This window comes from Ammodytes marinus (genome assembly GCF_949987685.1).
Source record: "Ammodytes marinus genome assembly, chromosome: 5".
NCBI classification, from domain to species: Eukaryota; Metazoa; Chordata; class Actinopteri; order Uranoscopiformes; family Ammodytidae; genus Ammodytes; species Ammodytes marinus.
In genome coordinates, this window is record NC_137234.1 from 35151748 (window position 1) to 35176052 (window position 24305).

General features: G+C 40.7%; 1 protein-coding gene across 1 annotated transcript in view; it reads left to right on the forward strand.

Moving 5' to 3' along the window:
• cfdp1 (craniofacial development protein 1) overlaps positions 1-22507 on the forward strand; it is a 42851-nt gene extending 20344 nt beyond the window's left edge. Inside the window, exons 5-7 of the mRNA XM_080027616.1 lie at positions 9922-10041; positions 18282-18440; positions 21684-22507. Coding sequence (XP_079883742.1) covers positions 9922-10041; positions 18282-18440; positions 21684-21777 — 373 coding nt within the window. The 3' untranslated portion in view covers positions 21778-22507. The remainder of the gene's footprint in view (positions 1-9921; positions 10042-18281; positions 18441-21683) is intronic.
• Positions 22508-24305: the final 1798 nt, after the last annotated feature.

Sequence of the window (24305 nt, forward strand, 5' to 3'; positions counted from 1 at the left end):
CATTTATGACAGTTTGCCCTGTCCAAAGTGCTGTACATAGTGCATTCAGTAGGTAAACAATGAAGGTAAAATAACAATAACCAAAATAAAAGACGTAAAGCCCATACATCCACATAAACACAGATAGTAGTGCAGAGGTAAGATAGTTAATGGGGAGGAAACACCAGGGTGTACATATGGGTTTTGAGCCTTGATTTAAAGGCAGAAATGTAGGGGAATCACATTTGTCAGGTGGCAGTTGGTTCCACAAGCACGGAGCAACTAGTGCAAAGTACATTTCTGAGAGTTGTGAGCCAGTGGCATGGCTGTATACGCTGGTCACCAAAAGAAAGTGATTGTCTACAGTAGCTCAGAAGAGAGTGACATATCAATTCCACTTAACGACACCACTGATGAGAGTTCATATGGCCAGAAAGATGATGATGGTGACTTTGTCATTGTGAGCTTTGCAGGTAAAACCATTAGATCTGCTAGGCCTTGTTTAAGAAAATTGTCCTTCAATCTTTGTTAACTATTTACTTTAAATAAACCTTAAATAAGTGATTGTCTAATGGATTTGTCTTGCATTACAGTTTATGAGATATATATCAATGGCACAATTCACCCCATGGTATTCTCTCCAACCGCACAACTTACACCACACCGGGGGCAAGTTGTGCATCAAGACAACTTTTTTTCCGAAAGCTATATTTCTTCAACAGTTTATTCCAGATCCAAAGTTTTTATTGCCAGGGATGCACAACACCCTGAAATATATGTACATATTTGAGTTGGAGACTTTACTGTCAAGGCCTTACTTTAAAGTCACTTTGAGTGAAAAGTTGCACAACTTAGGCCACTCTCCCCTATATATATATATATATATATATATATATATATATATATATATATATATATATATATATATATATATATATATATATATATATATATATATATATATATATTATACTGGCTCAATATAGGCTCCTAATCTTTGAAGACCCCGAACAACTTTATTTAAAAAAATAAACAATTGACTGGCTCATTATAGGCCCCTAACCTTAGTAGGTAGGGGGGGGGCATACAGACACCAGTACATTTTTGATATTTTTTTAATTACATTGTTCGTGGCTACGAAGATCAGGGGCCTATATTGAGGTATACTGTATAAAAAAAATTAAAAAAAAGACTGCACAGAGAGATTTTTTAAACCTGTAAATTTTTTCTTTCTGCTTTTTGGTAATTCTGTGTCCCCAAATTATTCCAGAAAATAGTACTAAATAGCTCACATAGGACGCAGCTGATTTAGCCTTAGTATTCTTCTCAAAATGCACCCCCCTAAAAGGCCCTGAGTATTACCTTAAAATGATTTGTTTATTAATCAAAAGAAATATTACACGTTTTGTGTTGTAAGACGGACTCTCAGGGGGCCTACGAAACCTCTCAGCCCCAGGGCCTAATATGTTTTGCATTTTTATAGTAGGTAGATCTTCTTGACTTGGTCATTATAAAAGTAGCTCACAAGCTGAAAACTTGTGGGCACCAGGGGTGGTATAGATTATGCTGACTATTTTAAATAGTGGTCAACACTTATTTTTATTGACCAGTAGGTGGCACCACACACTTGAATGGCTCCTGGATGAGTGAACACCTTCACACAAATGATGTCTCTCTTGGTGAGCTTCAGTCAGACAGGAGTGTAGTTTCATGTAGCTCTCTTGAAGGACGAGGGCTCTTGCTATTAATTTACCATGCGTTCTAATACCAAAACTACTTACCTATGCTATTAAAGCTGGGGTGGGTAACTTTTTCACTGTAATATTTGGCAAAAATGTCATATTAGCCATTCAGCTATATGAAGTGGTCTGAGAATATCTACTCATCACTTTGGTCTCCCCTGCCTCTGTGTGCCACCCCCAAAAATTGCCACCGCTCATGTACACTTTGACCAATCAGAGCGAGGCTCCGATTCTCCATTCTTATTGGCTGTTGGGACTGTCCATTCACTTTGGCACCGACGTTGTTGCGTCAGTTGCGTGTGCGTTCACGACCCTAGCAGTCTGACAGTTTGGCACTACGGCAGCCAACAAACAGCAATGTCTACAATGCACACGCTAGCATCACTGTGTTGAGGTTATTGTTATAATATTTGTGATGAAAGATACTTCTCCAGCTCCCTATATTTGTGTGGGTCTTGTCTTAGTGCCTTGTCCATGTACAGTATCTCACAAAAGTGAGTACACCCCTCACATTTCTTCAAATATTTCATTATATCTTTTCATGGGACAACACTGAATAAATGACACTTTGATACAATGTAAAGTAGCGTGTGTACAGCTTATATAACAGTGTAAATTTACTGTCCCCTCAAAATAACTCGACACAGAGCCATTAATGTCTAAACTGCCGGTTACAAAAGTGAGTACACCCCTGAGTTAAAATGTCCAAATTGGGCCCAAAGTGTCAATATTTTGTGTGGCCACCATTATTTTCCAGCACTACCTTAACCCTCATGGGCATGGAGTTCACCAGAGCTTCACAGGTTGCCACTGGAATCCTCTTCCCCTCATTCATGACAACATCACGGAGCTGGTGGATACTGGAGACCTTGCGCTCCTCCATCTCCCGTTTTAAGAAGCCCCAAAGATGCTCAATAGGGTTTAGGTCTGGGGACATGCTTGGCCAGTCCATAACCTTTACCCTCAGCTTCTTTAGCAAGCCACTGGTCGTCTTGGAGGTGTGTTTGGGGTCGTTATCATGTTGCAATACTGCCCTGCGGCCCAGTTTACGAAGGGAGGGGATAATGTTCTGCTTCAGTATGGCACAGTACATGTTGGTCTTCAATGAACTGTAGATCCCCAGTGCTGGCAGCACTCATGCAGCCTCAGACCATGACACTCCAACCACCATGCTTGACTATAGGCAATACACACTTGTCTTTGTACTCCTCACCTGGTTGCTACCACACACTCTTAACACCATCTGAACCAAATAAGTTTATCTTGGTCTCATCAGACCACAGGACATGGTTGCAGTGATCCATGTCCGTAGTCTGCTTGTCTTCAGCAAACTATTTGTGGGCTTTATTTTGCATCATCTTTAGAATAGGCTTCCTTCTCGGACGACAGCAGTGCAGACCAGTATGATGCAGAGTGCGGCGTATGGTCTGAGCACTGACAGGTTGACCCCCCACCCCTTCAAGCCCTGCAGCAATGCTGGCAGCACTCATACGTCAATTTTCCAAAGCCAACCTCTTGGTATGACGCTGAAAACGTGCACTCAACCTTCGTAAACTGGTCTACAGGGCAGTATTGCAACATGATAACGACCCCAAACACACCTCCAAGACGACCAGTGGCTTGCTAAAGAAGCTGAGGGTAAAGGTGATGGACTGGCCAAGCATGTCACCAGACCTAAACCCTATTGAGCATCTTTGGGGCTTCTTAAAACGGGAGATGGAGGAGCGCAAGGTCTCTAATATCGACCAGCTCCGTGATGTTGTCATGAATGAGTGGAAGAGGATTCCAGTGGGAACCTGTGAAGCTCTGGTGAACTCCATGCCCAAGAGGGTTAAGGTAGTGCTGGAAAATAATGGTGGCCACACAAAATATTGACACTTTGGGCCCAATTTGGACATTTTTTCTTAGGGGCGTACTCACTTTTGTTGCCTTCAATTTAGACATTAATGGCTGTGTGTCGAGTTATTTTGAGGCGACAGTAAAATTACACTGTTATACAAGCTGTACACTGACTACTTTACATTGTATCAAAGTGTCATTTCTTCAGTGTTGTCCCATGGAAAGATATAATGAAATATTTGAAGAAATATGAGGGGTGTACTCACTTTTGTGAGATACTGTATATTATAAGTGTAACAAATTCTTAGTAATGGCATAGGTTATAATTAGGGCTGTCAAATTAACGCGTTAATTTCGATTAATTAATCACAGAAAAATTAACGCGATTAAAAAAATTAACGCAGATTAATCGCACTTCTATAATGCCCTTTGATCCGTTGCAAAAGTGGTGCGGAGCTGCACCTGTAGCTTTTATATGTCCATGTTGCCGGGCCGGGCGCGCGGGTAAAAGGGAGAAATGTAAAGAGTGAAGCAGGGGAAAGGGGCCGACTCGAGGGCTCTATGGACGGTTTATGGGATGCTTCGGCAAATAAACATGAAGGTAGGAAGACATCTTACTTAATTCTCCGCAGTGTCCGTGCATTATTGATTTAGTGGGTGCAACAATGTAGGCTATAGGTTCAAAACAGTAGGCCTATCTCTCAATCTTCCTCCAATTTTGTTTGCTAGCTGTCTCGCACTTAAACGAGTGAGTGTGTGTGTGTGTGTGTGTGTGTGTGTGTGTGTGTCAATATTTTTGCCTATTTTAAGTAGGCTACGAAATGGTGGCAGTGCAGCGCTGTCTTTTGTGGGAGATGGAAAGTCGTCATTTGTCTGCTTGTTTTTTTGAGAAAATTCGGCGCTAGTTCATGTATAAAGCTGGCTGAGGGGAGGAGACAGAAGTTACAAGAGACGAGCGCGCGCGCGAGAGAGAGAGAAACAAACAGTAGTAGGCTATACAGCTGTTTATAAACAGGTATAAAAGTGTCATATAAGTATGCGATTAATTTAGATTAATTAATCACAGAGCCTGTAATTAATTAGATAAAAAATTTTAATCGCTTGACAGCCCTAGTTATAATACCTAAACAAATGTGTATTGCATGGTATATTTCTCTACGGTTAATAGATGATTCCAATAGTTGTTTTGCAACAGGTAGGCTACACACTCTCTCTCTGCATCAATGCAGGAGGAGATGTCTGGACAGTGTTTTGCTGAAGTGGTTAGCGTCAAACTCCATTTAAAACATGTGAAAATGAAATGCAATTCATTTTACACACTTGATAGCATTTGATAAATAAATATTTATTTTTCTTAGCAAGATATTTGGCTAGTAGCCCCAATAACATTAGCAAAAGCTAGTGGTCATCCGTCCCTCAGTCCGGTTGTTAAGCATCTGGCTGCTAGCCAGTTTTGACTTATAGCATCAATCAATTTTCCTAATAGGTTTGGTTTACCCAAACTACAAGTGAGTGAATAACTGAGTGTTATTTTCATTTAAAAAAAACTTACATAGGCATAGTGAAGTTTAGAAATTATCAATTGAATATATTTGTCAAATTGTTCAAAACACAGTTTGATTCTTTTTTCAGAGCATTTACAGCTGTGCTGGATTTGCCTCAGTTGTTTTGACCTTACTGGTAGAATTTGGCTGAGCTACTTGATGCTCCAAACAGGAGGACTTCTGTCCTGACCCCATGCCCTCTGCTCTAGGGCCACCTTAAGGACACATTTTACACATTGCTAAGGCTCCGAGAACAGACACATCATCACTATGCTGTTAACTCTAGTCTAACTCTTAGGTTCACTGGTTGCAATGAACGCTGAAGACTGAAGAATAGATTTAAATGAAGCTTCATCGGTATATTTGAACGAGTAGGCCAAGACATTTACAATTGATCCAACAATGGAAGTGATAATCCACGTGCGAGTGTGCTTTATTCAGAAACCAAATCCGACCCTGGCTGTAATTCATCTGATTGATTATGTGTGGCGCTGTATGCTCTGTAATTACAAAAAGCATAAGATTAGTACGTGGGTGATAGAGTGATCCCCAGAGGCCGCTGAATGCTGAAGTCTCTTAACGTCTCTGTGTCTCTCAACACTTATTTTTCTACAAAGTTGCCTCCCGAAAATATTACATTTCTAATATTATATCCAGACCTCCACCACCTGTGCCAGCTACTTTATTCTCTTGCCTGAGAAGACACTGGGCATTCCATGCTGCTGCGGTGTGCTGTGTGTAATTATGACTGCATATCATTAGTATACATAACAAGGAGAGCCTTTGAAAGCGCCCATGATGGATTGCAAGTGGTTGTTTGAGTCAGTGCAGGGCTGATGTTCCCAGGGGATATCCTCATATAGCCAGCTCCCACAGTTAGACATGGACAGATGTGGCTCTCTTACTGTGTGTGTCTGTGTGTGTGTCTGTGTCTGTGTGTGGTATTTACGAATTCGATTCGTAAATACTAGTATTTCTTGCACCACTGCGCATGCACACCACACAAGTGCAAGTTGTTAAAAGTGGCGACAAAAGGGCTGAGAGCAGCAAACCCATATGACCTGCACTGGCTTTGTTTCTGTTTACGTTTTTGTATGAGAGCTGAATTCCAAGCCATACTTTTTGCACAATGTGTTGAAATGACATAGAAAATAACAGAATAGAAATCCTATAGAAACATGATTTACAAGAGTAGAAATAAAATAAAACTGAATCGTTATAGTTTTTACATACTTCCAAATTGTGTTGAAATGCAAGCTGCATTGATAATTGCACTGTTCATAGAAGTCATATTTGTGACAAGAAAAGCTTTTTCTCTAATACAATATTAGAGAAGGCAATTCATCTGTTGATTGTCTTTAATGATCATCACAAAAGTAGGAAGTGATTAGCAAACTCTGAGTAGCAAACTCAGATAAATATATTTTTGAAAATCACACATGGGTATGTACGTAAAAAAAAATTGCATCGAAATGCATTGATAATAGATTTTGAATCGAATCGTTGACCTCTGAATCGGAATCGAACCGTGAGGTGCCAAGAGATTCCCGAGTGACGGCCGTATCCGGACCCATGACCAATTTAAAATAATGGGATTTTTATTTCGGTTCCCTCCGACAGCGCACCGCCGCCGCCCCCTCGCCCTCGCCCCCGCACCGACAGTTCACAGCTAGTCTCTCAAAGCCAGACCAAACTACAGCAAGTAGTATTCGGGGGGAAACTGGGCTGGCCTGTTTTTATTTCCTTAAACCAATCACAATCATCTAGGGCGGGGCTAACCCCGAGAAACAGCAGCGATGTCCGTGCAAAATAGTGCCCAGGGGGGAATTTATTTTGATGGAACGTCTTCACGTCCAGAGGCTGTCAGAGAAATGGCTAAATTTAACCCGCAAACGCCACAAAAAAAACTATTAAAGACAAAAGGAATACACATAGTGTGTTGCTTTCTAACCAGCATGTCAAGACACCATACACTTTAGCCCCTGAGGAGCTCACGGGATAACTTAACCTGAATTAACTAGCCACGTAGTCACGCAGTGTTATCTCTGGTAACATTATCATCGGCGGCCCGTTGTCCTGTAAATCACCAAAGAAAGGGAACGGCGGATCTTAATCTAGCTGGTTATAAGGTCCAGTGCTCAATCCAAACCCCCACGCTTCATTTTCCAGAGTTTATGAGGGTATTTCTGCCCGGGGGAAGTTGTACAATGAAGTTGGACAGCTAGGCTAGGCTAGGCTAAACTAGGCTGCGTCCCGGACCGCCAATATTATTATCCCGAAGTATCGCCACACTTCATTTCTGTCTAGAGTATTATTTCTGTCTACAGTAATGTGACTTCTCACACCCTGTGTGTGTGTGTGTGTGTGTGTGTGTGTGTGTGTGTGTGTGTGTGTGTGTGTGTGTGTGTGTGTGTGTGTGTGTGTGTGTGTGTGTGTGTGTGTGTGTGTGTGTGTGTGTGTGTGTGTGTGTGTGTGTGTGTGTGTGTGTGTGTGTGTGTGTGTGTGTGTGTGTGTGTGTGTGAGAGAGAGAGAGGGAGAGCGCTGCACAGAAGCACACAGGTTGACTGTGAGCGAATTGTTTCCTAGTTTGAGGGGGAGCTCAATACGGGAACGCCAGCAACAGGAAATGGAGGCGTAGCGTTGTTAGCCGACGCCAGCACTAATAGATGCTGGCGGAAACGGTTCAGCCAGACTAGTTCACAGCAAACGGCCCGTTCTGACGGTTCGCCCCCCGCCCCACAACAGTTAGATACAAAATTTGTACTGAAAGAATTACAACGTCGGATAGCAACAGGACAAACCTTTTCAATAAACTGAAAAGAAAGTCAAAGGATGAGGATCCACACAGTAGGCTACAGCCAGCAGCAGCAGCATGTTCCAACACCAGACCAAAACAAACAACTAAGACGTTTGAGAAAGCCACTCCATACAAGCAAGCTCTGGAGAGAGGTAACTGCAGTCACGTTTTACCTGGCAAAGGATATGTGTTTTAAGTTATGACAAAAAGTTAGTTTGAAAGAGTCTGACAGTAAACTATTTCAACACTTTTTAAAGGTCACATATTATGCTAAATGCGCTTTTTAAATGTGTTCTAACATATCCATGGGTCCACGGTGTGCCTAGAGACTGCCAAAATATTTAAAAAAATAACAATCTCTCCTGTTCTCACTCTCCCCCTTTCTGAAACCCCCACCCCTCCCCCCCAATATACTCCAGTCAGAATTTTCCCCTTTTCTGACCTCACAAACTGGAAAGCCAGAAGCTTCCACTGTGCAGCCCACACCCCTATTTCTTATTGGTCCACGGCCCTGACAGACAGAGGGCGAGGCGTATCTGGCTTCGCTTCCGGACAGGGGGCGGGGGCAGCTCAAAGATTGTATATTTACGAGGGGAGCTGCAGCTCTTTTTAAAACATAGGCCATTGTGAGATTAACTGAACATCAGCATAGTACAATAAATTATCTGAAAGTTTTTTTCAGCAAACAATTAAAGAAAAACGTATTAGGGACCACTAAGACCATATAATATGGTGTATAATAGTACCGAAAAGTGTATAATATGGGAGCTTTAATGTCCAGTTGGTTAAATTGCGCACACAGATTAAATCTGGTTTAAAAAGGTAGGCCTTCTTTTTCCTGAATGGTCTGTTTTTGAGGTGCATGAATGTGTTTATTTAACTAAGCCTATTACAGGCCTAGGCTACAGGCCATTCATTCTTAGAATTGAATCATTCATAAATCTGTACAAAATAATTTTGAGGAACCTGGAATTAAACATAATACTACCATATGATTATCAACAAAACTGTTGCCCCTGAATTGACTGAAACTTGTTAATTAGTCTTAACCAGTATGAAAAATGTATTGGGATAGAAACAAGATTGTGATCCTGGCATAAAATAAAGGTAATATGATATTTTTGCCATAGCACAGATCATTAGCCTGTTTTATTTTGCATGCATAATGGTTATTAAGTGTCTGTTTTGTGTAAGTATGTGCTACTTTATGCCTTTCCTTGTCCATGTTAAAAGTAAGCTATTTTGAAATTGAAAGTAAATGTGGTAAAAATTATCAGGAGTTGTGCGGTGTTGATCATATTTGATAGATAAGGGTTCGCTATTGGATTCAGACATTATGAGGTTCGGACCTTTGCTGCAAGAAAATGTTGGTTACTGGACCCGTTTCAATTTTAGTTGAAGACCCCTGGTGTAGAGGGAAGGGCTAGCCTAGCATACATCCTCATTTATTATTTTATCATCGTCATCATCATAAACGAGCTGTATCAAACCGCTTCACAGGCATGCTGTAACAAACTAGCACTGTGCAAAAAAAAAATGAGTTCGGTCAATACAATCTTCATCGTATCGTCAGCTTCCAAATAAACACTATTTAAAAAAATAAAAATTATAATAATAAAAATCTGAAGTTTGAAATGGGTTAAAAAAGTACAACCTCTTCTGTAAATGTGGCAGTACGGCTAATTTAGAATTTAAATAAAAGTTTCGGATGAAATGGTTTTTACAAATATTTTTCCCAATGTTTTTCAGCTGTGTTTTACCTTCTCAGTGGACTTTGTGGAATATCGCAATATATTATATATCGTGATGTGTATCCGATCTATCTGCCGTTATGTTCTAATCCCACTGTGTGTGTGTGTGTGTGTGTGTGTGTGTGTGTGTGTGTGTGTGTGTGTGTGTGTGTGTGTGTGTGTGTGTGTGTGTGTGTGTGTGTGTGTGTGTGTGTGTGTGTGTGTGTGTGTGTGTGTGTGTGTGTGTGTGTGTGTGTGTGTGTGTGTGCGCGCGCGCGCGCATGTGTCAGGGTGAGTAAAGAGGTCTCAACAAACTCCAAAGAAGCTCAGAGTTATCTTAAGAGCCAGAGCGCCCAACAGGAGGAGAGTGGAGACGACGAGAGCCAATCATCATCTCTACCTGGCCCAAGGTACACTCATACACCTTAACACCTTTACACACACACACAAACACACTCACATTTTTATATTTATTCGTATCCAGCTAACTCGGCATGTTGATGAATTTGTATGGGTACTAGTATTGGATCATGATGTGCATTTAAAGGTGAAGTAAGTGATTTATTTATGTTAATATAATTTGCTAAATCGCTCTTTATTCATACAGTGATCACTTATATAGTCTGCGCGTTTCATAAAGCCGATCTCTCAGTCACCCGCTCTGCATGTAATCGGCAAATAAACTTTTCGGGGTTTTTATCATGTTTTATCACACTTACGGATCTGAGATGATGCTAGATAACTCGCTGCTTGAAGACCGCAGTGCATTAATGTGGTGACGTGGGGACGAGGGGGGGTGGGGGGGGGGGAGGCCCTGCTAACTTCCTTCACTGACAGGAAGTTAGCTAAACTGACCATTTCGCTTACTGAATCTTTAACATTTCTGATATGAGTTCATGATGCCCTTAATAATAGGGTTAGGGTTAGAGGACACAATGTAAAAGATGGTGGATGTATTTCTCTATAGGGGAAGGTGGGGTGAATTGTGCATTTTGGAAGTTGCAAAACCCCTTGTTTCTAGAAAACCGTGGAAGAAATTGGAAATGTGACCACATATTTAAGAAGAGCCATCCATTTGACTCATCCTGTAAAGAAGGGAGACACAAGGAATAAGATATAAGCACATTTAAGCTCAAAAAACTGTGTTTTGCCTTTCAAAGTAAAATTTCCATGATCAAGGTTTTTTGATTATTGTGTCTGAACAATTATAGACACGTTTGAAAACATTTGACACATGTTTTAGTGCTTTGGTATGCTACACTTTGAGTCTATATAGTTAGCACAATGTCAACCCTAAATTGCTGCATCATGCCTATTATCCAAAATTCTGGGGATGGGGTGATTTGTGCGCAAGGGCCTGGGTGAGTTATAAGTAAGTAAGTAAGTAAGTAAAATGTATTTATAAAAGCACATTTATGACAGTTTGCACTGTCCAAAGTGCTGTACATAGTGCATTCAGTAGGTAAACAATGAAGGTACAATAACAATAACCAAAATAAAAGACGTAAAGCCCATACATCCACATAAACACAGATAGTAGTGCAGAGGTAAGATAGTTAATGGGGAGGAAACACCAGGGTGTACATATGGGTTTTGAGCCTTGATTTAAAGGCAGAAATGTACGGGGAATCACATTTGTCAGGTGGCAGTTGGTTCCACAAGCACGGAGCAACTAGTGCAAAGTACATTTCTGAGAGTCGTGCCAGTGGCATGGCTGTATACGCTGGTCACCAAAAGACAGTGATTGTCTACAGTAGCTCAGAAGAGAGTGATATCTCAATTCCACTTAACGACACCACTGATGAGAGTTCAGATGGCCAGAAAGATGATGATGGTGACTTTGTCATTGTGACACAATGACGCACAAATCACCCCACATAGTGGGGTGATTTGTGCGTCAAGACAACTTTTTTTCCGAAAGCTATATTTCTTAAACAGTTTATTCCAGATCCAAAATTTTTATTGCCAGGGATGCACAACATCCTGAAATATATGTACATATTTGAGTTGGAGACATAACTGTCAAGGCCTCACTTTAAAATCACTTTGAGTAAAAAGTTGCACAAATCACCCCACCTTTCCCTATACTTCTTTTTCTTTTTCTATTTTTCTTTATAACATGAACTGTATGATGTTGGTACTGCCAATAAAAAATGTGCACAAAAAAACCAAGGTTCAGCCCCCACACCAGCATATTCAAATTAGGATGGGAACAGGGCCGCTGCTAAGCTTTTGGGTGCCCTAAGCTTAAATTGTCAATGGGTCCCCCCCCCCGCCCCCAACAATAGGGCGCAGGCGGAATTTTTTTGCCCTTGCAAGATCTCTGCGACTACTTTTTGGCACATTTGCTGTAGTGATGAGTTTTTGCAAACAGCATTTACAAACAGAAAGAACAGCTTAACTTGTGAAAAAAGTTGCCTCGTATCCTACTAACTGCCTTTGCAAAGGAATTGAGTGATAAATTCATAGACGGATTATGAGATAATGCGCCCCTGGGCACACACTCTCAAAGGGCCCCCCACTTGTATATCCAGTCAGGTACACTGATATTTCCATACAGATACATACAATTAATGGCAAAACATATTAAGGAAGACTTGTGTTGTGACAGTGTTTCCCATAGGATTTTGGGATATTGTTGGAGGGACCCTGTTGGGGGTTCGGGGGCATGCCCCCCCGGATTTTTTTTTACCTGTTGTGTTTAACTTGCCTTTGTATTTCTCCCCTACTAGTTGAGGGGCCCATGATGATTTCTATCTTGTTACATTCTGATGAGTATACTTATATTTAGGCTATTCCTTTTTAGACCCTGTTATTGACCCTGTTATTGACATCAGTGACAGAGCTCTTTGACTATGCAACATGAAAAGTTACTATCAGTATCTCTGGCTAAGGGCCCCCCTGAGCCCTTGGGCCCCTGGGCCTGTGCCTGGTATGCCTGTGCAGTAATCCACCCCTGGATAGGTTGCACAATTAAGACAAAACAACAATGGGCCTGTTCATAACTAATTTATATATTTTTTGTAATGTAATGATCATCATGAAGTTTTTTAAAAAACCTCAATGTTGGTGGGCCCCCGGATCATATATTTTTCCATTTTCATAAAAAAAAAAAAAATTATAAAAATTTTTTTTTGGGGGGCCCCCCAGGAACTTGGTGCCCTACGCACTCTGCGTACCCTGCGTATAGGGAGCGGCGGCCCTGGATGGGAATGATATATTTTTCACTCGTGTGTGTGTGTGTGTGTGTGTGTGTGTGTGTGTGTGTGTGTGTGTGTGTGTGTGGTTGTGATGGCGGCCTCGGAGCGGGAGCGTGTTGTCTCTCGTTCCCTCATCGCAACATAACATCTTAAACATCTCGCCCGTTGTAACTGCCATCGTTAATGCAGCTGGGAAAGATACGCTCTGGACAATCAGCGGTGACAGGCAGCCTGGCAGTGTGGCGCAGGAGATGTTTTTTATACCCTTGAAAGTGTGTGTGTGTGTGTGTGTGTGTGTGTGTGTGTGTGTTTTGTACTTCCATTCAGACATGAGTGTACTGGAATCCCCCAGTGTATGTACTGTGTGTGCTTTCCCCCCCTTCGTTTTAATACATTTTGTTGCCATGGTAATAAATCATTTGGGGATGTGCACATCATCCCTCCAAAAACGGCAGACAGGAAACAGGAAATCATCTGCCAAAAGGACAGGAAGTACAATGTGTCCACAAACCATTTCCTATTTATCTCTTTGTGTGTGTGTGTGTGTGTGTGTGTGTGTGTGTGTGGGTGGGTGTGTGGTTCTGTGAATCCAGCTTTGTGAGCACCCTTCTGGGTTTTTAACCTTATGAGTGAGGACATTGTTGGAACGTGATTTTGGCCAGTTCGAACCTTAGGAGCAGAACTTCAAAGGGCGAAGGTGAAGATAGATTTCAAGGATCCTCTTAGAATTGGGTTTAGTTTAGTTAAGGGGTTGGGGTTAGATATTTAGTTGTGATGGACAAAGTTAGGGTTAGAGGCTGTGGAATGCATTATGTCAATGAGTGTCCTCCTGTGTGTGTGTGAGAAAATAGATGGGACACCCAGAACAACAGGAAATAGCCATCAGCACCACTCCCTAATAACCTTGTGCACACACACACACACACACACACACACACACACAAACACACACACAGTGGAGCACGGATAGATACAGTAACCGTACAGATACAGAGGTAAATTAAAAGACTGAGGAGCAGGATTTTTAGCTGTAGAGAGTTTTGATGCTTTAGCATCTTGGAATTGTCCCTTGAGCCGTGTTAAATTGAACAAGTTTGAAATTCTGGAGTTGGGTTGAACGTCACTGCATTAGCAAAGCAAACATCCACACATTGCAATTGAAGTGCATAACTATGAAGTTCTGGTGACTCTATGCAAATGTTTCCCTTAAATGCTCCTCATTGAATCCTTAACCCAGGCTGTTGCAGCATTGTGTGAGGTTTTGTTGACTATTGACGGCGCTGCGACGGATTGTCTGTGACATGTTGGTCGTGTACGCTGGACGGTTATAAGCCATGCAGCTGCACAGCAAACGGCATAGGGACCAACTGTTGTCATCCATTATTTCACACATGCACAACTCATTTTTAATTTAAAGTCTTGTTCCACTTTGTTGCACAGGATTTTGCTGTGTTTGATGCAGCTTTGTCTGTATGTCCCTCAATAGAAATGTGCTTTATATACCGTACTTTTCGGACTATAAGCCGCGACTTTTTCCCCATTTTTCGACCCTGTTATTACACAGCACAGTATGTTCTGTAGCTACTAGGGATGGGCGTTAGTAATCGAGTACTGGAGTACTTCTCGTTTCAAATGAACTCGATTGGTGGATGAGGAAAACTACTCTCAGTTAGTAGGCCTAATGAGTAGACTCCAGGTGAGCATGCAAGGTGCTCTCCGCTTGGAAAGAAAAGAAGAAGCAAAGCTTACTTCAGACACATTCGCTCCGAGCCAACAACAGTTAAGAAGCCTTCAATATGGACTATGGGGATAAGATTCAAAAACCGACCGGTGTAACGTTCCGTTAATGAGGAATTAGTCGCGGTAATTATTCACGGACACGGAGTGAGCATTACGCGGTTGGATATAGGCCTACAATTATCTGCTTTGGTGAGTTATTTATATGTATTTAAATTGTAGGACAATCATTTTATATTATCTGCTGCCCTTCTTATTTTAAATGGTGACTTAGGCAATTTTTTTTGTTACAACTACAGCCCATGCTTTTTTTTCTCCCCATCGCAGACCTACTGGATCGGTTTGAATTGTGGCCCGTCTATTTAATTACTTTCAGTGAGGAAAATGTGTTTTAAACTTGTGGAAAAAATCCTTAATATCATATGGCAACTGTGACTGTTTGACATAAGCATTGAGCGCTTTATTGCGGTCAACCGTTGTTCTGTAGAGAGATGCGTTGCGTTCTAAAAATAGAAAAAAGTTTAACGAGGAATCGATTGATCCTCGAGGAATGCTAGCGATCACACGAGTAGCGAAAACACTCGTGCCCATCCCTAGTAGCTACTATTGCACTAAATGGTAACACTTACGTACGTTATGCAAATATGCAACTTGTTTGTTGAAATGTTAATAAATGGGAGGTTCCTCAAGCAGCCATCTCTTTCCCGACAATCCCCTCTGTGCACAAAGGTAATTAAACATTATAACACCTGCGGCTTATAGTCCAGTGCGGCTTATAGTGCGGAAAATACGGTACACGTGAAACCAAGCCCATCAGCCCAGCAAGTGTAACATATATGAATGGACTTAAAACAGACCTTGAGTTACACCAAGACAACCAGAAAAAGGGGCTCTGACTGTGACACTGTAACTGCAGATATTCTTAAATATCTCCTATTATACTACTTTTCTGGTCTTAATTTCTCATTAATGACTCCTATAGAGCAACCTGACACGAATCATAGCACAAAAAACTATGTAGATTTTCGGGCTTCGTCCTTCTCCGCCCCCTCGCCCCCCTCCTGCCAACCCCACTCCGTTGTGATTGGTTACCTTCCGGAAGACTTTCAGCGGCGTGCGGGCAGATTTGAGCAGGCAGCTGGGGGCATGGCCAGTGCGTGCCTGAACACGTTGCAGCGTTACCATGCATGGAAAATCCGTATTGATCTACGTAGATAAATCCCAGAAATTTGAACAAGTGAATCGCGACCGGCTGTCCTAGTGTTTAGCGCTCTGCACAGCCACCCCAGACGGTCAGCAGGGAATACGTCTAAATGCATGTAAGTCATTATTTGACACTTTAGTATGGTTGAACATGACTATAAATTAGGGCTGTCAAACGATTACAATTTTTAATCAGATTAAACACAGGATTCTGTGGATTAATCACGATTAATTTTACCATTCGAAATATGCCCGAAAAATTTAATTTTCTCTGTATATTTTTGTATGAACGGAAAGATAAAGGACAGAAGGTGGATATGTACATTTAAAATTTGTATTTTTATTAATTGAAAATCCAAATGATGGTTTTAATACTGAAAATAAATTTAAATCAAACTAAAATATATACCTACCACACCATAATTCAATTGATCTGTCTCTTTACTATGTCTTTGGGCAAATATAGGCTATATATTGGCATTTATTTGGTGAATCTATAGGTTGTGAATTCTTGAATACAACTTGATTACAGTCCTCTGTGTGTGTGTGTGTGTGTGTGTGTGTGTGTGTGTGTGTGTGTGCGCGCGAACATGTCCTAGGGGACTGTTCATTTGTGCCAGGAAGCCGACGTTATGTTGCGGACGTTTGTGTCCTCGCGGGCTCTGAACAGAGCGGACAATGTTTCTCCTCCTGTTGCTCCCGACATTAACTGTCACCCGCGGCAGTTGATTTTATATACTATCTATGCCACTGTCAAGTTCTTCCCTCTTTTGTGCAGTCTCCACTTGAAGGAGTTGGCTATCTACGCAGAGTTGCTGGGCTTCACTCAAAATAACCACACTTTTCTCTTCCTTATTATCTTCTTTTATTTTGTGATTTCAAGGTTTCAGGTAAGTAGGTTGTTTGCAAGTAGCAGGTAGGTTGTTAGGTAGTTAGGTGGTAGGTAGTTAGCTAGGTGAAAAACCTTTAGAAACAATAAACAAGAAAAAGGTTGTTTTTACAATGTTCTGGAAAATATAAATTTCTAACAATTCTTGCCTTTTTCCTCTTAAATTAAACAAAGTGCAACATAAATTATCCCACTGTTATCATTATCAATGTATTTAGGGATTTTCTTAAGTTAATGTTCCAGATTTTAAATATTTTACATTTACTTATCTAAATAATGTCACCATAATAATATAATTCCATCATAATAATTTTAACTTATTTATCTGTAATTTATAAGCTCACTAAACAATCATGTTCTTAACTTAAACAATCATGACATCATTATCATTAAATTATGAATGAGAATCAAACATGACACAGACTGGCATTTATAGGGTTAACCACGGCACTGCCGGTTCGGCCCCGTGGCTAACACTAGCAGCTATCACCTGCACAAACATTTAATTTCTATTGTCCACAGTCTCTCCTGATGGGCTCGGTGTCTTACCGGCTGCCTCTCTGGCGTTTGTAGACTCGTTTGCACGGGATTAGATTTTCTTTTAACTGAGCGCTGCTCCAGTCGCGTCTTGTTCTTTTTACTTCATCAGTAGTTGTTGTGTGCCGCCTCTTTTATAGTCCGTGCGGCAACTCGGACTGCCGAAAGGTTCCTTTCCAGCTTGCGACGTGAGTTTATTAATTATTTCTTTAGTTTGACTTCACAGCCACCGACACAGACGTGGCCGTTAGCAGTTTAAAAAAACGGCATGGGCTAACGTGCTGCTATGTTAGGCTGCGCGCAACTACTGATCCTGGGTCAGCCACAACGTTAGAGTGACTGTAGTGCAGAGCCGGTGGGATGCACGGAGCGGATCATTCTGCACATGCGTTAATTGCGTTAAAAAAAATAACGCCTTAATTCCAGAAATTAATCACCCTGCGTTAACGCGTTAATTTTGACAGCCCTACTATAAATCATTATAACAACGTTTATAGGTCATAAAAGTTGAAAAAGCATAATAGGTGCTCTTTAATAAAAATTCACAAGCTGCTATCGGTATGGTGCTGCTGTTGGTACTTTGTGCTTTGGAATTATTCCTGTGATTTCCATGAATGAATCATGTTTGTGATTAGATTAGCAATAGCCTTATTATTAAATAGGGCTAAGCGATTTGACCTCAAAACATCACAATTAATTGAACATTTTACCTCAATAACGATAAATGAACGATTATTTTGTTTGTTGCCCTCAAACTTCACTGACAAGGTTTGTACTGTAAATATGCTCAACTATGAAAGCTAGGATCTAATGAAATGGTACACATCCTATCTTTGTGATTAAAAAAAAAGTAGGGAAATGCACAGATTAACTATTTATGGTTATTTAATTAATATTTCCAACTGAAATCAAAGAGTCGTTCGAAATGAAAGTGTCACAGTGTCAGTGTTGATGTCGATTACAGGGTCTGAATGTCATTTTCGATCATCTATCATTAAGCTTCTGCCATGTGTAGAAGTGTTGCTATAGTGTAGTGCGTTAGGTGTGAGTGTTTGACTGGCCAGTTCCCTGTGTGTGTTTGCAGTGCCAAGCGTCCTGTAGGCATGAGCAGCATCCTGGGGCGTCTCGGGGGCAAGAAGCAGAAGATGAGCACGCTGGAGAAGTCTAAGATGGACTGGGACAACTTTAAATCAGAGGAGGGCATCACTGAGGAGCTGGCTATTCACAACAGAGGCAGAGAGGGGTAAGAGGCAACATAAATCACTTAGCTATCTGAAATAAAAACTCTACTCAACTACAGCATATGGACTTTTACTGAATTATTAATGGTTGGCAAAGCGATCTCCAGCTATCTGTTTATTACATTGCTGTACAGCAGCGCTATTCAATAGGCGGCCGGCCCGGCCCGCAAAGGAATATTTACTGGCCCCCGCCTTGACTACCAACCGACCCCCCAAAAAAAAATATATATATTATTTTTTAATTTTTTAGTGCTGCACAATTAATGTACTAGCACGCGCGATGTGTGCTTGTGCATGGTCATAACTGCGCAAAAGGCCGCGATCTGCAGTTAATAAATGTGCACGTGTGTCTCCAAGCGTTTCTCTATCAGCTGCTCTGTGTATGCGGCTTTGCGCGCACGATTGTACCGCACCGCGCGCAACGAACGAGCAGAAGCAAAACGCTCTGCAAAGCTAGAACAGTTTAAGACTCCACATCACCGTGGCAACACAACCTATCTATCAGCTCAGACAGCGCAGAGAAAAGTTTGATGAATGCATGAGAGTGATGGCCCAGCCAAGTTTCAGAAGTTTAAAGAACTGTTACTGTCTTTGAAATGCATTTAGTCATTTTAAGGGGAAAACACATTGTATTTATTATTTCAACTATTGAGTTATTTGTAAAACAGCATGCTAGTGTAGGCCAACAAGATTTATTTTATGAATTTTCAATGCTGCTTTATTTTTATGTTTAAAATTGGGAAATACATGTTCCAAAACGACCAATAACCTCTGTGTTTAAAAATAAATCAAGCAAGTAGGCTCAAAATAACCATTAATGAAGTATAGCCATCGCATCACAGTAGGCCTATTGTCCACAATAATCGCACAACAGCCCCTCATCCAAAAAGGAACTTCAAAAAGTTGAATTTGCACTTTGATGTGCATACACATGTTAAGAGTATGGTCCATTATTTGTATTTAGTGTGTCTGCATAATATTGCACCAGTAGAAGTTTTCTTTGCTTTGTACTGTCTGCATGTTTGCACAAAATTTGTACCTTCACATAGCAAACAAAATTGCACAACTGTAAAGTCAGTGTCTGTTGTTTTTTTGTATTCAAATAAGCAGTTGTTTATTTCTGTACTGTGCATTGGCATCTTTGAGAAAAATACAGCCAACATTTCTCCCATGACCCTGGACAGTGACCCCTTGACTAAGACATTTTCTGGGGGAAACACTGTAAGCTTTATTTCTATGTTTTTTGATAAGCTGTTGCACTCTTAGTAAACCTAGGCCTACATGCATTTTGATAAGCTGTTGAAGAGTTAATTTATTGTGTTTTCCTGAACTGATAAGATTGTTAACACTTAAACAACAGGCAGCCTATGTTAAAATAGGGATTCTTTTTGATAAGCTGTTGAACTCTATTTGATAAAATAAAGACAATATATGCACTCCTATGTCGTTGTAGTGTTTTACAATATATGTAGCTATTGATGTGATGCTCATCAATTTTAGGCATTTTTTTCTGGACCCTCATTTTGGATAATTTCCACCAACCGGCCCCCATTCAAAACTAATTGAATAGCCCTGCTGTACAGTATTCTATTTGAAATTCAGTTTAGATTTTTCTACTTTAGTTCATCCATATTCCCTACATGTTAACCCATTGATGACTATGGCAATCTAGGATGCATGTCCTTAATGCCTGAGGGTTTTCTGAAAAAATAGTATGAATTGTAAAGTCTACCAAAACCTTAATATCTAAGCCTGTGTAGCACATAGAAACATGAAATAAAATACATTTAAAAGTTAAGGTTCACAGGTTTTATTTAAACATACATGCTCCCTTAGCGCTTACAAACCAACACATTTTTCTAAAAATCGTCAAAATTAGATGGGGGAGAAAAAAAAGAATAAATAATATAAAATATTTAAAAATAATGTGCTAAACGAGGTTATAATCCTGCTTCCTTTTAGCATGGATAGTAGTGACTGAGTGTGCAGTGGAGGGATAAAGATAGACAGATATAGGAAGGAGAAGATAGCTTTATTTTATTATTTAGTTCAGTTATCACTGGCACCATAAATCCGACTTCCCAGTACAACTGGAATGCAGACTGACTCCTGCTGTCGGGAGCCGATCAGCTGGTCCAAACGGCTGTATACCACGGAGATGAAAACAAAACTGAAACTTAACTATCGCCTGGCTGGGCTGAATTTGAGTTGGAGCAGCAAAATATAGCCTACATTCATAAATATTGTTAATAAATAGATGCAATGTGTTGTGTGATTTTCGTCAGTAGCCTATAGTAGACCTTGATTCTGCGCTCCGAACGCCACTAACTGTTCTGTAAAACACTATCGCCGACACCGCTGGCGTATTTTTTTATTATTTATTTATTTATACATTTTTTGATTGGCGTGATTTTCGGCAAACCACACATTTTTTGGGTGGTCACGTGGTCTTAAAAAATCAACAAAACCCACCTCATGTGTATTTGAACCAATGACAGTGCATTCTATGTTGCGCACGCCATGAAAATTTGATAAAGTAACAATGCTGCGCGATGCTGCACGATGCAGCATCAGGCAGGAGATACAATGTGGCATCGCGCAGCAGCCGTCATCAATGGGTTAAGTTCCTTTGCAATATTTATGTGTTTTTGCACTATTCATGTTTTTTATTTTTGGGTCTCAAATTCCCTTTTCCACTTGTGTGTTCTGTTCTGTTCCTCTTCTTTATACACTATTTATGTTGCATGTTATACAGGGAGCCTGAGACTCCAGAATTTCAACGACCGCTCGTTGTGCACATGATTAAAAAAGAAACATGAAACTTGAAATCTCTGTTAGCACATGCATTGTAATAGGACACGCACAAAAACACACACATGCACACACACACACACACACGCACACACACACACACACACACACACACACACACACAGAAGCTCTGACACCATACTTAACATGCACTGTCCTAACCAAGCAGAGGGATGGGGGCACATTTAAAAAACACACACATAGCAGGATAAGTCGTAGCTTCCTATGACCTAACAATCTTTTATTCTCTGTGTGTGTGTGTGTGTGTGTGTGTGTGTGTGTGTGTGTGTGTGTGTGTGTGTGTGTGTGTGTGTGTGTGTGTGTGTGTGTGTGTGTGTGTGTGTGTGTGTGTGTGTGTGTGTGTGTGTGTGTGTGTGTGTGTGTGTGTGTGTGTGTGTGTGTGTGTGTGTGTGTGTGTGTGTGTGTGTGTGTAGGTATGTGGAGCGGAAGAACTTCTTGGAGCGCGTCGACCACCGCCAGTTTCAGTTAGAAAAAGCAGTGCGACTGAGCAACATGAAACAACAATGACATCCAGCACCACACACACAATGTGTAACCGGGTGGAACAGATGTTTAGTTCTCTTGTATGGTTTCTCTAATGACAGAGTGTCTATTCTCCCGCTGAAGTCAAACTGGTGCTGTGGCTGGTGCTTATTTCAGGACAGAGATATGAATAGGGCTGAGTTAGTGTAATGGTGGGGTGTTTAGTGTTTCTCTTACAAACCTTCACACTCAAGATATGTTTTGGGAAGTGAGGTCATTCTTGCCTGTCTTCCTTCCTGATTTAAGACATATTACTAGTTTTAGGGTGAAAAAGGTTCAGAACATTGTTTTCTATTGGTAATTATAACACATTTTCAATTGTTGAGATCAAGGAACAGATCACAGAAGTAGTTTTTTCATTAAAACAAATAGCAGCTAGGTGTAAATAGCATATCTACAGTAACAGTTGTGACCACATCCTAAGGGGGAAAAAAACCAGTGCGAGTTTACAGGTCAGCTATAACCGCCTCTTTCTTCTCGCTCAAGCTGCCCATCAAAAAAAAGCCAACAATTTGAAGAGAATTGATTAAAATAACACGTTTATAGCATTCTTTCTACAAAGCCGAACATTTTGAAATTGACACCATTAGCTGCCTGGCAACAGAATTCCAGACTCTGTGATTTGATAGTTCTTTCCTCCTCGTATCTTGTGTTTTGTATCTCTGTGGGCTTTTTTAATTTATTTTTCTCAATTAAATAAAGTGTTTCAGCAGTGTCATGTTGTCTGTGCTTATGATACAGTCAGTCGGTTTCATTTACATCTCCATCAAAGTTTTTCAAATACTTATACCTTGCCCCTTCCACTCCATATAATGCACCGCTGATAGTTAAAGGCCCCATGTGTAGATTTTAAAACATAACTGACTTTGGGTCAGACAGTGAAGTGAAGTGTTTTTTGTCAAATGCTAGATTATTTCTGCCGTTGCTGGGTAGATGTTTTACTGTTTCAGTCAAATATTGGGTCTTTTCGATGAGAAGATTTTCATACTTTTCAAACAGTTTGGGACACTGGAACACTCCACTGACACTGCAATTCTGTTGGCATGTATTCACGTGAAATGCTTTCTTTGGATCATGATCATCACCCCATTAGAAGTGTAGGGGGGGCTGCAGCATATTATGAAGACATATAGTATTAAGTTAAGAGGAGGATTTTATGTCTTTGATTGTGGAGTCTAGATACAGTTCTCGGTTTTTCATGTAAATATTAAATATCCAATAAACAAAGTTGATTTTGGAGCATCCTCAGGCAAAACATCTATGTGGTTGGGAGGCAGTTCACATCAAAACAGCAGCTATGGGAGGCTAGTCTGGCATCCTGCAAAGATATTCAAGCAGAAACTCTCCAAGAACTCACAAGTTCAATGGATGCAAGAATTGTGAAGGTGATATCAAAGAAGGGGTCCTATGTTAACATGTAACTTGGCCTGTTAAGATGTTTTTGATTTAAATAGCTTTTGATTTCACTAAATATGACCTCCTAATGCTGCAAATTCAACAAATGACCATTTTTAGTTGTTTACAACCTATAAAATGTTTTGAAACTCTGTTGTGCATAATGATTTGGAACGGTTCATTTGGAGTTTTTTATTTTTGAAAAAAATACTTTTATTATTCGGAGGTTTGTTCAATACAATTCAAAATATACTCTAACGGTTGATGACTTGAAAACTATACTGACTGTGATTTGCATCGACTATTTAGTAAAATCTGGGAAAATCTAATTTGCCTTATGATTTGGAATGCAGTAAAAAGCACAGTATCAAACATTCAAAATCAAACAGTTTAGTGATCACTTTAAAAAGTACATCTATATAAACCTATCTGCCCAGATAAATTAAGCCATTCTCTTACTCAGAGCCACTCCAGCGACTCAGATCTCGTCCTTTTATGATTCCGGTGGGCGATTACGCAATCAGGAACAAAGAAAAAAGATTAATCAAAGTCCAGTTGGTCTCGGTGCTTGCCAGCTAAAGAGACACTTATTAGTCCGCGATCTCGGCGGGATCGCGGACAAAAACAGAGCATCCTCGATGTGTTGCAAACAAATTTACGATCAAAGAGGCAGAATAACGCTGTAAATAGCAGCCCCCTGCTGTTCCCCATGAGGTGAAAGCATGTAGCCCTTTTAGCTAAAAGCAGCTACATGGGTCCTGCTATCTGGCTGGCCCCTCCCACCTCTCTGCCGGGCCCTCCCACCGTCTCTGCCGTGCTTACGTGATACTACTAGAGAGACTGTGAACACAGTGTTTACCCGGAGCTAAGCCATACTTTGAACAGTTTGACATGACCTGACATGATTAAAACCAGTGAAAACAGTAGCTTCAAAGTTTGATTTCAACAGAAATAGCTTCCTATATGTTGTCATGTTAAAGGGGTAGTTCAGGATTTTGGACATAGGGCCTGATTCCCAAGTTAGCCTTGGTGTTCTTTATCAGTGGAGACAGTTTTCAACACATTTAATTCAGTCCTTCTAGTTGCAGAGTGCGCTCGTGCTAGGCTAACGCACGGCA